The sequence below is a fragment of the Conger conger genome, chromosome 7, assembly GCF_963514075.1.
Source record: "Conger conger chromosome 7, fConCon1.1, whole genome shotgun sequence".
Classification (NCBI taxonomy): Eukaryota; Metazoa; Chordata; class Actinopteri; order Anguilliformes; family Congridae; genus Conger; species Conger conger.
In genome coordinates this window covers 24,928,611-24,941,732 of record NC_083766.1, presented here as the reverse complement: position 1 = coordinate 24,941,732, position 13,122 = coordinate 24,928,611, and the positions used below count along the sequence as shown (strand labels likewise).

Below are 13,122 nucleotides of genomic sequence, written 5' to 3'. Positions count from 1 at the left end.
AGTGAGAGAGAGAGCGAGAGAGTGAGGGAGAGTGAGAGCGTGAGAGAGTGGCTGAGGGAGAGAGAGAGAGTGAGTGAGGGAGAGAGAGAGAGAGAGCGAGAGAGTGAGGGAGAGTGAGAGCGTGAGAGAGTGGCTGAGGGAGAGAGAGAGAGTGAGTGAGGGAGAGAGAGAGAGAGCGAGAGAGTGAGGGAGAGTGAGAGCGTGAGAGAGTGGCTGAGGGAGAGAGAGAGAGAGAGAGTGAGGGAGGGAGAGAGAGAGAGTAAGTGAGAGAGAGACAGAGAAAGACAGAGCTGGAAGGACGTGTGTAAGGTCTCCCGTCGCCCAGGCGAGTCAGGTGCCCTACCGGGAGGCCAGCTTGTTCTTCTCCTTGCGGGAGCGGGGCCGGGCGGTCAGGGGCAGCTCGCTGACGGGCGTCAGGTCGCTGATCACCTTGTTGAGCTTGCGCAGCTCGCTGCCGATCTGCAGAAGCTTCCGGGGGTTTGGGGTGAGGTCCTCCACGTCTGTGCGCCGAGACTTCTTCACCGCAAACTTCCCTGCTCCCAAACCCAGCAGAGTCAGTTTCCCATCCACAGACTACAGGTCCCATACTGAACACCTACACTGCTCCAGTGTTTAAAGGTCCCATACTGAACACTAACACTGCTCCAGTGTTTAAAGGTCCCGTACTGAACACTAACACTGCTCCAGTGTTTAAAGGTCCCGTACTGAACACCTACACTGCTCCAGTGTTTAAAGGTCCCATACTGAACACCTACACTGCTCCAGTGTTTAAAGGTCCCGTACTGAACACCTACACTGCTCCAGTGTTTAAAGGTCCCGTACTGAACACCTACACTGCTCCAGTGTTTAAAGGTCCCGTAGTGAACACCTACACTGCTCCAGTGTTTAAAGGTCCCATACTGAACACCTACACTGCCCCAGTGTTTAAAGGTCCCATACTGAACACCTACACTGCTCCAGTGTTTAAAGGTCCCATACTGAACACCTACACTGGTCCAGTGTTTAAAGGTCCCGTAGTGAACACCTACACTGCCCCAGTGTTTAAAGGTCCCATATTGAACACCTAGACTGCTCCAGTGTTTAAAGGTCCCATACTGAACACCTACACTGCTCCAGTGTTTAAAGGTCCCGTAGTGAACACTAACACTGCTCCAGTGTTTAAAGGTCCCATACTGAACACCTACACTGCCCCAGTGTTTAAAGGTCCCATATTGAACACCTACACTGCTCCAGTGTTTAAAGGTCCCGTAGTGAACACTAACACTGCTCCAGTGTTTAAAGGTCCCGTACTGAACACCTACACTACTATACCACAGTGTTTTATTTCAGGTCCTGATATCCATACAGAGATGTTTGTGTGCATTTAAGTACCAAAAACAATCTCTACACAGAAATAAAGGTAGAATAAGTGCCGAAAAAGGTACAAATGCTATGCTATGTCTATAATTAATTTGTAAATTTTTTGCTTGGAAAACGTTTTTCATTTGTACCCCAAGAGAACATTACTGTACATTTTGGGAAATTAGATCCTTGAAGTGCATGTGTGTGAGTGTGTGTGTGTGTGAGCAGGTGTGCATGTGTGTGAGTGTGTCTGTCTGTGTGTGTGAGTGTGTGTGTGTGTGTGTGTGCTCCACAGTGCAGCTCACCATGGTGCAGGCCTCCTCTCTGGTACATGTTGCTAGGCAGCGCGTCTCTGTCCCACTCAGACAGCGAGAGAGAATGTGTGCGTGTGAGTGTGTGTGTGTGTGTGTAAGTGTGCGTGAGAGAGAGTGTGAGTGTGTGTGTGTGTGTGTGTGAGTGTGTGCGTGAGAGAGAGTGTGTGTGTGTGTGTGAGTGTGTGCGTGAGAGAGAGTGTGAGTGTGTGTGTGTGTGTGTGTGTGTGTGTGTGTGGTGAGAGAGAGTGTGTGTGTGTGTGTGTGTGTGTGTGTGTGAGAGAGAGAGTGTGAGTGTGAGCTCACCGTGGTGCAGGCCTCCTCTCTGGTACATGTTGCTAGGCAGCGTGTCTCTGTCCCACTCAGAGGGCATCAGCATGCGCTCCTGCTTGCAGGACGGGAGCTGCTCACTGTACTCCCAGAAGTAGCGCCGCTTCCCCCTCTTCCTCGAAATCACCGCCGTCAGGCTCCGCACCCCCTCCCCCGGGTCATTCTCACACCCTGAGAGAGAGGGGGACAGGGGGAGAGAGAGAGGGGGGGGGGGGGGAGAGAAAGAGAAGGGGGAGAGGGGGATGGGGAGAGAGAGAGGGGGGAGAGAGAGGGGAAGGGGAGAGGGAGAGAGAGAAAGGGGGGGACAGGGGGGAGAGAGAGAGAAGGAGAGACAGGGGGGAGATGGTGGGAGAGAGAGGAATGGATGGGCCCCATGGGTATGGAATGGTGTTGTATTAGGATGGTGCCAGTGCTGATTGTTCAGTTCAGTTAAATAGCAATTACACTGTTGATCACATTGTTGTGATCATGCTTGTATGTTGGATTTCAACAATCTGAAATAATATCATTTTGCCATTAAAGAAACGGTGCGGACCCGCCAAACAAAATCGTCATAATCTCTCCAGGCTCAACCCTGAGGGGGGGACTTTCCATAGGAAATGAACCAAGCAGTCAGTTACAAGTCTTTAAATGAGCACAAAATCTATTCATATATTCACATTTTAGCGCTTTTCTAAACACCAGAAAGCAGCTGTGTGGCTTACAGCACAGAAAACCATAAGTCTGTGGCTAATAACAGCTAACGACATCCGCCTATCAGATAAAATTGCTCTCTCCTACACACTGTTCCTACAACGTTAAAAGTGAAACTGAATGATTATGGTCAACTTGGTAGTCTGGTTAGTTAGACAGTGTTCTGTTGTGATGTCACTTTTCCCCCCACAATGCCCTTCCATCATGAGCGCTGCAGTATGTAGGTGGTAGATCGAGCCCAGCCAATGACAATGAAACAATGTAACCCAAAAACACGGCATTGTGGGATAGCATGGCCTTGCAGGCTGACGCATTCTTAGGCCGCACATACTCTTCCCCTCCACAAAAAGCCTTCTGTATCGCCCCTTCAAAGTCTCGCTTGTGTCTGAATTCGCAACTACTTATTCAGTGCATGATAAGCAAGATTTCATAACCGAAGGAAGAAAGAAAAAAAAACGGTTTTATTCAGTACAAAAGCCTGGCGAGGTTTAATAAAGCTAATGCATAAGCCCTACAAATTGTTTGCCAGTGCATATTTTTGGGTAGCGGTCAGCAATATCGGTAATCACACGCAGCCATAAACCCCCACCCCACCCCAGACACTCACTGATTCTACATATTTTCTCCAAATTTAGCTCCGCGGTTCTCCATAAGCAGCCATCCCTGGACCAGGTCCAAACGCCCCCTTCCCAGCCCTGATCTAATGAATCAGCACTTCAGCTAAAAATGTAAATGCTAAATAACTGCACACAGCTACGAAACGGCCAAGTCAGTTTATCTGCTATATGATGACTGCTACCACAAGTGTCCCTGCAACCATCTGGGTCCAATTAAACACTTTTATCCAGAATATTCTTGAGAAAGACAATTTAGTGACAGTGTGTATTTACGCTCAATTCGGAGAAGTAAACGAGTAGGGTAATGAATTTGCATTAAATAATGCTGTTGTTAACTAACTACAGCAAAGTTAATCTGTACAGCTTTGTTAATGTATTTGTTCATAATTAAATCATTCATTCATGTTAACAACCACATTTGTTAATGCCAATTCAATTTGGAAAGAAAAAAACAGTTGTATTTGTCACCAAATTCATCCTATTTTGGTTTGCTAATATGGTTTCCTAAAAGTATAAATATACATGTAACTAATACATTAGTTAAGAGTTAAATACATTAATGAAAAGTTAATTTCATGCTTAATGTAAGTTGTACATCAATTAATTAATGTTAAAATGTACATTAGTTAATGCCAGTTCATGTAGCTGATAGCGAAGTGTGTGATTCCAGAAGCTGTAATACAGCGTACAGAGCGGAATGCCCATCTTCGGCCTCCTACCTGCTTCTGAGAAGGTGTCACTCATGTCATCGTCCTTATCCCCCTCGTAGTCCTCGTCTTCCTCCTCCTCTTCCTCATCCTCCTCTTCCTCCTCGTTCTCTGAGAGCTCGTGCTCGCTGCCGAACCCCTCGTCGTCCAGTTCGGCCTCCTCTTCGTCCTCCTCCTCCTCCTCCTCTTCCTCCTCCTGTTCCTCCTGCTCCTCCTCCTCCTCGGCATCCGCCTCCTCTTTCCCCGCCAGCTTGCCCCGCGAGAGGAACAGGTAGTAGTTGTGCTCCTCCTCCTTTTTGTCCTGGCCGGTTTCGGGGCCCAGGGTTACCGCGGGGACCAGGCCGGGACACCCCCCTGTCGCCGGGGGGAACAGTTTCTGGGACTCTCCGGACTGGGGAACGGCCGTCTCCATTCGAACGGGGGCTTCCGAAAGTTGGGGCCTCTCAGGTTTCGTATCCCGTACGACCAGGGCGCCGGCTGTCATCGCCACGGTAACAGCGTTAGCATCGTCCGTCTCCGCGGAAACCCGGACGTCAGCTCGCCTGGTCGGCATGGCGACGGGAGTGGCGCGTCTCGGCGCGCTGACGCGGACGCTGGCCTTGCGGACGTAGTCCTTGGTGTCCGAGGGGACGGACGCCATTTTGGGACCTGTAGCCTGGGCCTTCGACATGGTCTCCGTGCTGGAAGCCACGGGCCAGGTGGCCTTCTGGGAGCCCTCTGCGAAATCCGGGAGGGGGTTCCTGGCCGAGGACGAGGAGCAGGCGCCGGCGGCTAACAGCCTAGCAGGCGCCTTTTTGGCGTGTGAGGAGGCGGGGCCAGGGGCGGGCCCGGGGGCAGGGCCGGGATGGGGGTGGGGCTTCTGGCTCAGCAGCAGGTCGGGGTGGTAGAGCGTGTCCCCGACGGGCTGGGAGTCCTCGCTGTTGAGCTGCGCCAGCGTGGGCGTCTGACCGATGACCTCCTCGTCTTGGTAAGGACTGGAGAAGTCATCCAGCCCCAGGAAGTCCACCTCCTTGGAGCCCCAGATGTCGCAGCTGGTCAGCCGGGTGTAGTGGGTGACGTCCTCCCAGTACGAGTCCCACTGCTCGAAGGTGGAGGTGCAGGCCGGGTCTCCGTCCAGAACCCCCGTCAGCTGCTGCTCCATGGCCTCCATCTCCCTGCAGTCCCCCGCCATGGGCATATCAGCCCTCGGGCTCTGTCTGCAGCTCATATCTCTGTCCTACACACAGACGGGAAGTAAGTAAATATGCCTGTAGATTGCTGATAAAATGACTGTACCGCCTGATATCAGCAACACACTATGTGCTCTGTCAGTTTCTTTTTTCGTGAATGCTATAACCCTTTGAAGAGCAGGTTTCTCAGAATGCTTTTCCAAAATTCCAAGTCGGTGTTCTAGAACTCCATTGCTTTCAAATCACCAGTAGTGATTGTGACATCAGCATTATAATGTTTGGCTAGGAACATTCTAATAGCATATTTGTAACCTCACACCTTTAAGGGTTAAGTATAAACTATAAAGGCATTAATTGTGATGTTTTAGCACCCTACCGTGACAGAAAAAGAGAAATATAATTTAAATACTGGGACAGCAAAAGCATTAGTTCCTCTACAGTGATTTCCAGTCGTGACTGAAACTCTTAACCGAGGTAGTAATTTGATTCCCCACAGGGGGAAAAATGGTTTAGTAACATTGCAAACCATCTATCTGTACCCTTCCATTTCATACAAATGTTATGTCCTTTTCATCTTAAAATTGTGTGGCTAAACATACACTGAAAGTGATCCTTGGACTGTCAATGACTGTCAAATATTGACTGTGATTAACTGACAGTCTGCAATTTTGTACAATTATTCAAGTTTTTAACATAGGAAGAAAAATCTACGTTGGCCCTGGTCCTAGCTTCAGTGGCACTGAACAGCCTTAAATCTGCTATAAGGGTGTGAAAGTGAAAGTCTGTTTTCTGAGCGAGAGATATGTACACACACACACTCGCACACAACACACACACGCACACATGCACACACGCACGTGCGCACGTACACACCAGTGGCAGCTAATAATGATGCCCCAGCCCCCACCCCCTCCCTCCCTCCCTCCCCAAAGTGGCGGGGGGGGGGCACTCACCAGCTCGTACATGAAGTCTGCATCTGAGATGCTAGCCAGCAGGTCTGTGCTGGTCAGCACCTGGTCAGCAAAACCGTGGGTCTGAAACGCATCCCCGAACGGAGGGTGCATTCCGCTGATGCTGGGCTGTGGGGGGAGGAAGAGAGGGGGAAATCCATACGTTACTGCCAAATAAAAACCCCCACGCCTGGGTCAACGTTTCCACTCAACTGTCACTTTCACAAACACACGCTCCTTTCTTTCCTTAACAAAACCGCCAACGCCTGGATTTATGCGCCTGTCGTTAAGGTTAACTTACGGACTAAACGTCGATTGGATCCAGTCCCATTTTTCTGCGATCCGCATTCAGACATTTGGTTTGAATGCGGTTAAAAGCGTGAAGTAGATTTCTAGGGGTAAGTTTTTCATCAAGACATATTTTTTATATTGATCAAATACAGATTAAAGGCACAGTTCACTCTCTGTGGTAACAAACCCTGTTCCTGAAGACCTACATTACATTAGATTACATTACAGTTATTTAGCTGAGGCTTTTATTCACAGTGACTTACAGTTGATTAGACTAAGCAGGGGACAATATGGGGTTAAGGGCCTTGCTGAAGGGCCGAACAGCCGTGCGGACACCAGGCTGTGGCTACACCGGGGCTTGAACCAGCAACCTTCCAGGTCCCAGTCATGTACCTTCGCCACTAAGCTACAAGCTGCCCCCAACCTTGTAGGTTTTCACTAAACAAGCATTGTCATTAGTCTTTGCTAAGGACCTTGGTTGGCAGAATCAGGTGTGTAACTGACTGGTGTGGAACAAAAGCCTGCACCAACACCAGCCCTTTCGGGTAAGATTCAGTATCCCTGACCTAAAAGATGGTAGATCTCCAGAAACAGGGTTGGCTACCACTGCTCTGGGTTTTTTGGTTTTTTTATTGGCCCACGTGGTTTCTGTTTGTGATGATGGAAATTTTAGATATTTCAAAAGACCTGTCAGCTTTGCAACGGTTGCCATGGGCACAATCATGGGTTCTGAATCGAAAAAAATAAAAATAAACTTCACTTCACGTAACTCTAAAGCCACTTGAACAGTGAAATTATGCCTCCGGAGGTCTGCAGATTAACTCACAGTCTTCAGATTATAACCTTAAAAATCTGTTTCAGTATTGTTCTATTGTTCTCAAATGAAAAGCAGCAAAAGCTCAGCACTTCTAGGGCCAGAGAGGCCTGGTTTAGACACCGTTTTCCGGGTCACAAGACTGTAGCCCATCACACTGCCTGTCCTCCTGTTTGCCTAAAATTAGCCAGGCTAACAACGAACTGAAAGTGAAACTGTATTTATGTCCAACTACAAAACAGATAGTTGCAGCTGCAGTGTGGAGCCAAACCCTAATTTACGGGAGGAGAGGCCGAGAGGTCGGAGAGGGAAGGGGACCTGGCGTGAAGCGGACATTCCTTCTGAGGACAACATTTTGCCTCTCATTCACCCATTCACACACACTCCCACACCTGCACGGCTGCCGATTAGCTTGTCAGGAGCATTTGGGGGTTAGGCGTCTTGCTCACGGACATACCCAGGGCGGGGGATTGAACCGGCAACCGGGGATTGACTTCCTGCCTTAGTTATTGACTTATTGACTGACTTTTATGTATGTATGTATGTATGTATTAATTTGCAGGTCGAAGCGTTTGTTGATGACAAAACGGGATGGAATAGCCCATAGGCCAAACCGTAGGATGGCACAAGTTAACTGGCCACATGACAGGGTCACAATCAAGTGTGTCCTTCATGTTTTTCCCACAATTCACACACTCAAAAAAAAGCAAAATAAAATGTAAACACACAGCACACATACCAGTGTTGAGAACACGGCTTTAACAAGCCCCTCAAGACCACCGCAACACCTCAGATACATTGGGTTATTTATATCTTCCCAACCATTACCGGCTGCAGATAAAAAAATAATAAAGAATAAGCCTCACAAAAGAGGACAACTCATTATTTTGTGTCAGGAGTGCGACCGAGAACATTGTGTACCCGATTTTTCATTTGCACATTTTAAGGTTAAACAGGCAGGCTGGCCCGGGGTTTTTACACGGCCGCGATCAGCGACATTTACCGGGCTATTACGCTCGCTCATTACAATCACACCGAATACTTCACAGAGCGGTCTCCTAGGACAGTGTAGTACATTATAGTCGCTGCACAAATAAAGCACTTTTTCTCGTTTTTTGGATGCCGGAGTCACGTGACCTGCCGTTAGCGCTTCACCATAGCATCATTGTTCTGAACACTATCCGATTCTGATGTACAACTATCCTGTTCTGTACGGCGAAGACAAGCTGCAGCCTTAGAGCAGACTGCACAGAATTAGCAATATACCAGGCAGGGTTTGGCAATGTTAGTTTAGATGATTCCCATACCAGGAGTCTGTAACAAGGACTTTAATTATTTAAAACGCAAAGAAAACAACTGAAGATGGACTTCATTAAAAAGGGATTTTATATTCTTATTAAAAGGACAATATTTTTAAGAAAACAAAATTTTTTTATGTCTGCATCCGCACAATCCAAAGATAATAAATGCTCACCCCAACCATTACATTACATTTCATTACAGTCATTTGGCAGATGCTGTTATCCAGAGCAATGTACAATAAAGTGAAACCACAAAGTTTCTTTAACTTTGTTTGTGAATCTGAACAGCACAGTCAGCTGATACATATGCACCATATAGGGACAATGCACAGTGTATAGAGTAAAATGTATACTAAATGCATACTATTCCAGTGGAATGTACACTATTTCATTGAGATGTGTACTATTCCAGTGAAATGTGCACTATTCTACTATTAAGATCCACATTATAAGCACAGGTCCTCCGGTCAGCTGACTCTTACCTGAGGCACTAAGAGCAGGTACTCCGGTCAGCTGACTCTTACCTGAGGCACTAAGAGCAGGTACTCCGGTCAGCTGACTCTTACCTGAGGCACTAAGCACAGGTACTCCGGTCAGCTGACTCATACCTGAGGGACAAGAGCAGGTACTCCGGTCAGCTGACTCCTACCTGACGCACTAAACACAGTTACTCCGGTCAGCTGACTCTTACCTGAGGCATCGCTGAGAGCAGGTCCTCAGGCTCCGAGCGGAAACGTATTCGCCGTGGCCGGCCCGATCCGGGCGTTTCCACGTTCGTCCCAGACCAGGAGAAATCGATGGTTCCGGTCACAGGTGAGGTTTTTTACCCACAAGCCCGAGAGGCCGTTTCGCCGTCTCCTCTCGTCCTCGTGCGCCGGCTATCCTCCGCTGAGAGGAGACAGACGGACAGACAGACGAGGGGAAGGAGGATTAAAAACATACAAACGCAACGTAACCCTTCCTCATCACCCGCACAGAGCGTTCAAAACAACATTACAGCAGAACACTGGAGTCCCCTTTGCACAGGAAGGGATTAAGAATCAAACAAGTGGCCGGAACGTGCTGTACTCCTCTATCTGTCCGAGCGTGCAGAAAGTGTGTGTGTGTGTGTGTGTGTGTGTGCGTGTGTGTGTGTGAGAGCCTGCCAGACACAGCTGTTCCGTTTAACCACAGCGAGGGCTCAGGTGCCGTCGGGGATAAGCTTCGATTCGGCCGTGCACAGGCACAATGTTTTTAAAAAGAGAGAGAAGACGTCAACGAGACGGAACCTTTCTCGCCCGAGTCGCTGGCAGAGTTGCGAACATCTTTCCGGCCATTCTGCAGTCATTTGACGGGCGGCGGAGCCCCACAGGCGGGCGTGCTAATGTGATGGGAGGCAGACCTACGGTCGGAACACCGGGCTATTTTTAAACAGCCCCGGCTCTTTCTCCCACCGTTCGGTCCGAGCCGCAAGCAGAGGGGTGGGGGGGCAGCGGGGGCGGGGGGGGGCGGGGGGAGAGGAGAGGGGGTGGTGTGGGGGGGGGGGCGGGGGGAGAGGAGAGGGGGTGGTGTGGGGGGGGGGAGGAGGACTGCAGCCACTCTTTGCATAACAAAACATGAAAATGGGCGTGACAGATTCGACATCACATCCTGTCAGCAGGCACGGCGAGTCGGACTCATCTTCTGTCGCTGCCCCCCCCCTCCCCCCCCCCCGTGCTGCAAGTAGTAGGGCACTCCAGCTGAAAAACTAAGAACCCCCCTCTCTCCAGTGCGATGTTCCCTGTGCCTGTCCCCACAAAACAGACCGCAACCTGCTGAAATGCTAGCTCTATGCTAAAGCTTTCCCCAAATGTAGGGGCCATCTGCTAGCTCTATGCTAACACTTTCTCCAAATGCACGGGCACCTGCTAGCCCCACGCTAATGCTCTTTCCAAATGCAGGAGCACCCGTTAGCTCTAAACTAACAATTTTTTAAGTTGAAAGATTTTGTACATGCTAGAATGTTCAATGTTTAATGAACTCTTACAGAGTCAGTTATGGCCAGAGTTACATTAACACTGGACACATCACTGCGTAGCACACTAAAGCATCCCGATTTGCAGATGTACTGCTGAATTATTTATTTTCCAGTTAGCACACATCAATTTTCAGGAGCAACTGCTCCTAAAACAGGAGCAAAGCAGAGCCTGGTTATTAAAGCACAGATGGTCTGACACTCATTATGTGTTATTTCCTCAAAAAGGCTTTCAATAACCAGAATTCTCCTTAATTTACAAAAACGGTCATCTGGTGGGAAAAAAATACAGAGGCTACCTCAAGCTGACATGACTGAGAAACCACATGTGAGCTACACTCACCAAGCACTTTATTACGTATTTATTAGACTTATTTTTCAGTCTTCTACTGCTGTAGCCTATCCACTTTAGGTTATGATGCGTTGTGTGTTCAGAGATGCTCTTCTGCATACCACTGTTGTAATGTGTGGTTATTTGCGTTACTATCGCCTTCCTGTCAGCTTTGATCAGTCTAGCCATTTCTTCTCTCATTAACAAGGCGTTTCTGTCTGCAGAACTGCTCACTGGATTTTTGTTAGTTTTCTGCACCTGTGTGCGTGAATATAACAGGAGATCAGCAGATTCTGAGATACTCAAACAACCTTGTCTGCCATCAACAATCATTCCACGGTCAAAGTCACTTAGATCACATTTTTTCCCCATTATGATGGTTGATGTGAACATTAACTGAAGCTCCTGACCCGTACCTACATGATTGTATGCATTGCACTGAGAGAGGCTGGTTAGATAATCGCATGAATAAGTAGCTGTAATAAAATTAAAATGTTCCTAATAAAGTGCACGGTGAGCGTGTAGGTCTCAAATGAGACTGATCTGTGATTTGAGATTGCCAGTGGAAAAGCCACTTCCTGTTTACATTAGCGAGTAAGTGAGAGTCTGAGCTACAGTGACAAATGTGTGAATAAAAATGACACTCCAACCCACCATCTTGTTATAAATGTTCCACTGCAACCCCACAAACTAAAAAGTTATGGATATTTAAACGAAATATATGGCAATGTGAGCGTGTCAATTGCGATGCATTTCAAAACCAGACAGCTCGGTTGCCCAAAACTAGCAGCCAAATGTCAAAACTTCCTTTTAATCTTACTCAAGACAAGAACCTAGACTTTAATCTTGATTTCATCAAGACAGTGATCTAGAGAAAGAACAGAACTTGAGTGAATCAGCTTCCTCTAGTCTGCTTTTATATTAAGTTGCCTGGACTACTCTTTACTGGCCTGCCAAAGAAAACTATAGAGAAACTACAAATTATTCAGAAGGGTGCAGCCAGAATTGAACTAAAACCAAGAAGAGAGAGCAGATTACTTCTGTCCTGTCTCCATTAGATTGGCTCCTGTGTCTTTTACAACAGAGTTAAATGACCTTTTCCATGTTTATAAAGCACTTAATGGCTTAACTCACCTATATGTCTGATCACCTATCCTTGTTTGTCCCAGCTGAAGCTCTATGATCCACTGCTAGCCTTCTCAAGGTCCCAAGGGTAATGTGCAAAATGAGTGGAGAAACTGTCTTCTGCATTTATGCACCATGACTACGGAATACACTTCCAAAACATATTACAGAGATAGCATGCATTTTTTAAAAAGCAGCTTAAATCGTACCTGTTCCCTTTGGTTTTTACGTTTTATATGGTCTGTTTACATTTTATTTATTTCTAAGTGTTGCAGTTTATATATTTTGTCTATTGCTGCATTTCTTCAAATCTTTTTTATATTTTTACATTTTAAATGTATTTATTTTTAACATTGCATTTTTAATATATTTTCCTTGGTGCTATGTTGTACAGAACTTTGAGCTGCATAAAAGGTGCTTAATAAATTAAGTTTATTTTTATTATTATTATTATTATTGTTGTTATTATTATTATTATTATTATTATTATTATTATTATTAACAGGTCAAGTGCTCACCGATTTCCTTCCTGAAATTCAGAGATTCCCAAATCAAAAAAAAAAATCTGATTAATAAAAAAAAATTTAAAAATAATTTAAAAAAAAATAATAATAATAATAATAATAATAATAATAAATAAATAAAAACTACACACATAATGTTCATGTTCTCCCCCGGGTTGCAGTAAGAAATGACTGGCCTCTCACAGCAGAACAGTGCAACCCAACACCGCAGTGTAACCTGCAGCCACTCAAAATATTCAGCCCCGTAATCAGAGGGAAATGGAGCCCTGCACTGTAGGCCCGGATGAAGGGCGCGCGGTGATTTACTCGGGCCGGCGGAGTGAAACGGAGCTGCAGCTGGCTCTCCCGCTGCACGGAGACAGAAAGTGCTGAATAACGATGAGAGCGGACCCGCGATAAGGCGCAGCTACGCGCCGTGAGTCACGCCGGCCGCCGGGGTTACGGAACAGTCAGGGGGTATTTATACAACGCAACGCACAGCCGCGCAGCCGCGATTCAGCCCCAATCGCGCCGCGCCGCGGAGCACTGAGACTGCCCACGAACCCGACGACCTCCGCCGCCGGGAGGAGGGAGGGAGGGAGGGAGGGGGAGGGGAAGATAGAGGAGGAGGGAGGGGGAAGAGATG

At 47.5% G+C, this 13,122-nt stretch overlaps 1 protein-coding gene across 4 annotated transcripts in view; it reads right to left on the bottom strand.

Moving 5' to 3' along the window:
• crebrf (creb3 regulatory factor) overlaps positions 1 to 13,122 on the bottom strand; it is a 28,585-nt gene that overhangs the window by 10,730 nt on the left and 4,733 nt on the right. Inside the window, exons 2-7 of one of the 4 annotated variants that reach the window (XM_061248941.1) lie at positions 9,216 to 9,412; positions 9,007 to 9,132; positions 6,122 to 6,247; positions 4,012 to 5,215; positions 1,959 to 2,153; positions 344 to 533 (exon numbers count right to left, since the gene is read on the bottom strand). In XM_061248941.1, coding sequence (XP_061104925.1) covers positions 344 to 533; positions 1,959 to 2,153; positions 4,012 to 5,215; positions 6,122 to 6,232 — 1,700 coding nt within the window. In that variant the 5' untranslated portion in view covers positions 6,233 to 6,247; positions 9,007 to 9,132; positions 9,216 to 9,412. The remainder of the gene's footprint in view (positions 1 to 343; positions 534 to 1,958; positions 2,154 to 4,011; positions 5,216 to 6,121; positions 6,248 to 9,006; positions 9,133 to 9,215; positions 9,413 to 13,122) is intronic. The other 3 variants (XM_061248942.1, XM_061248943.1, XM_061248940.1) reach the window with 3 other exon arrangements.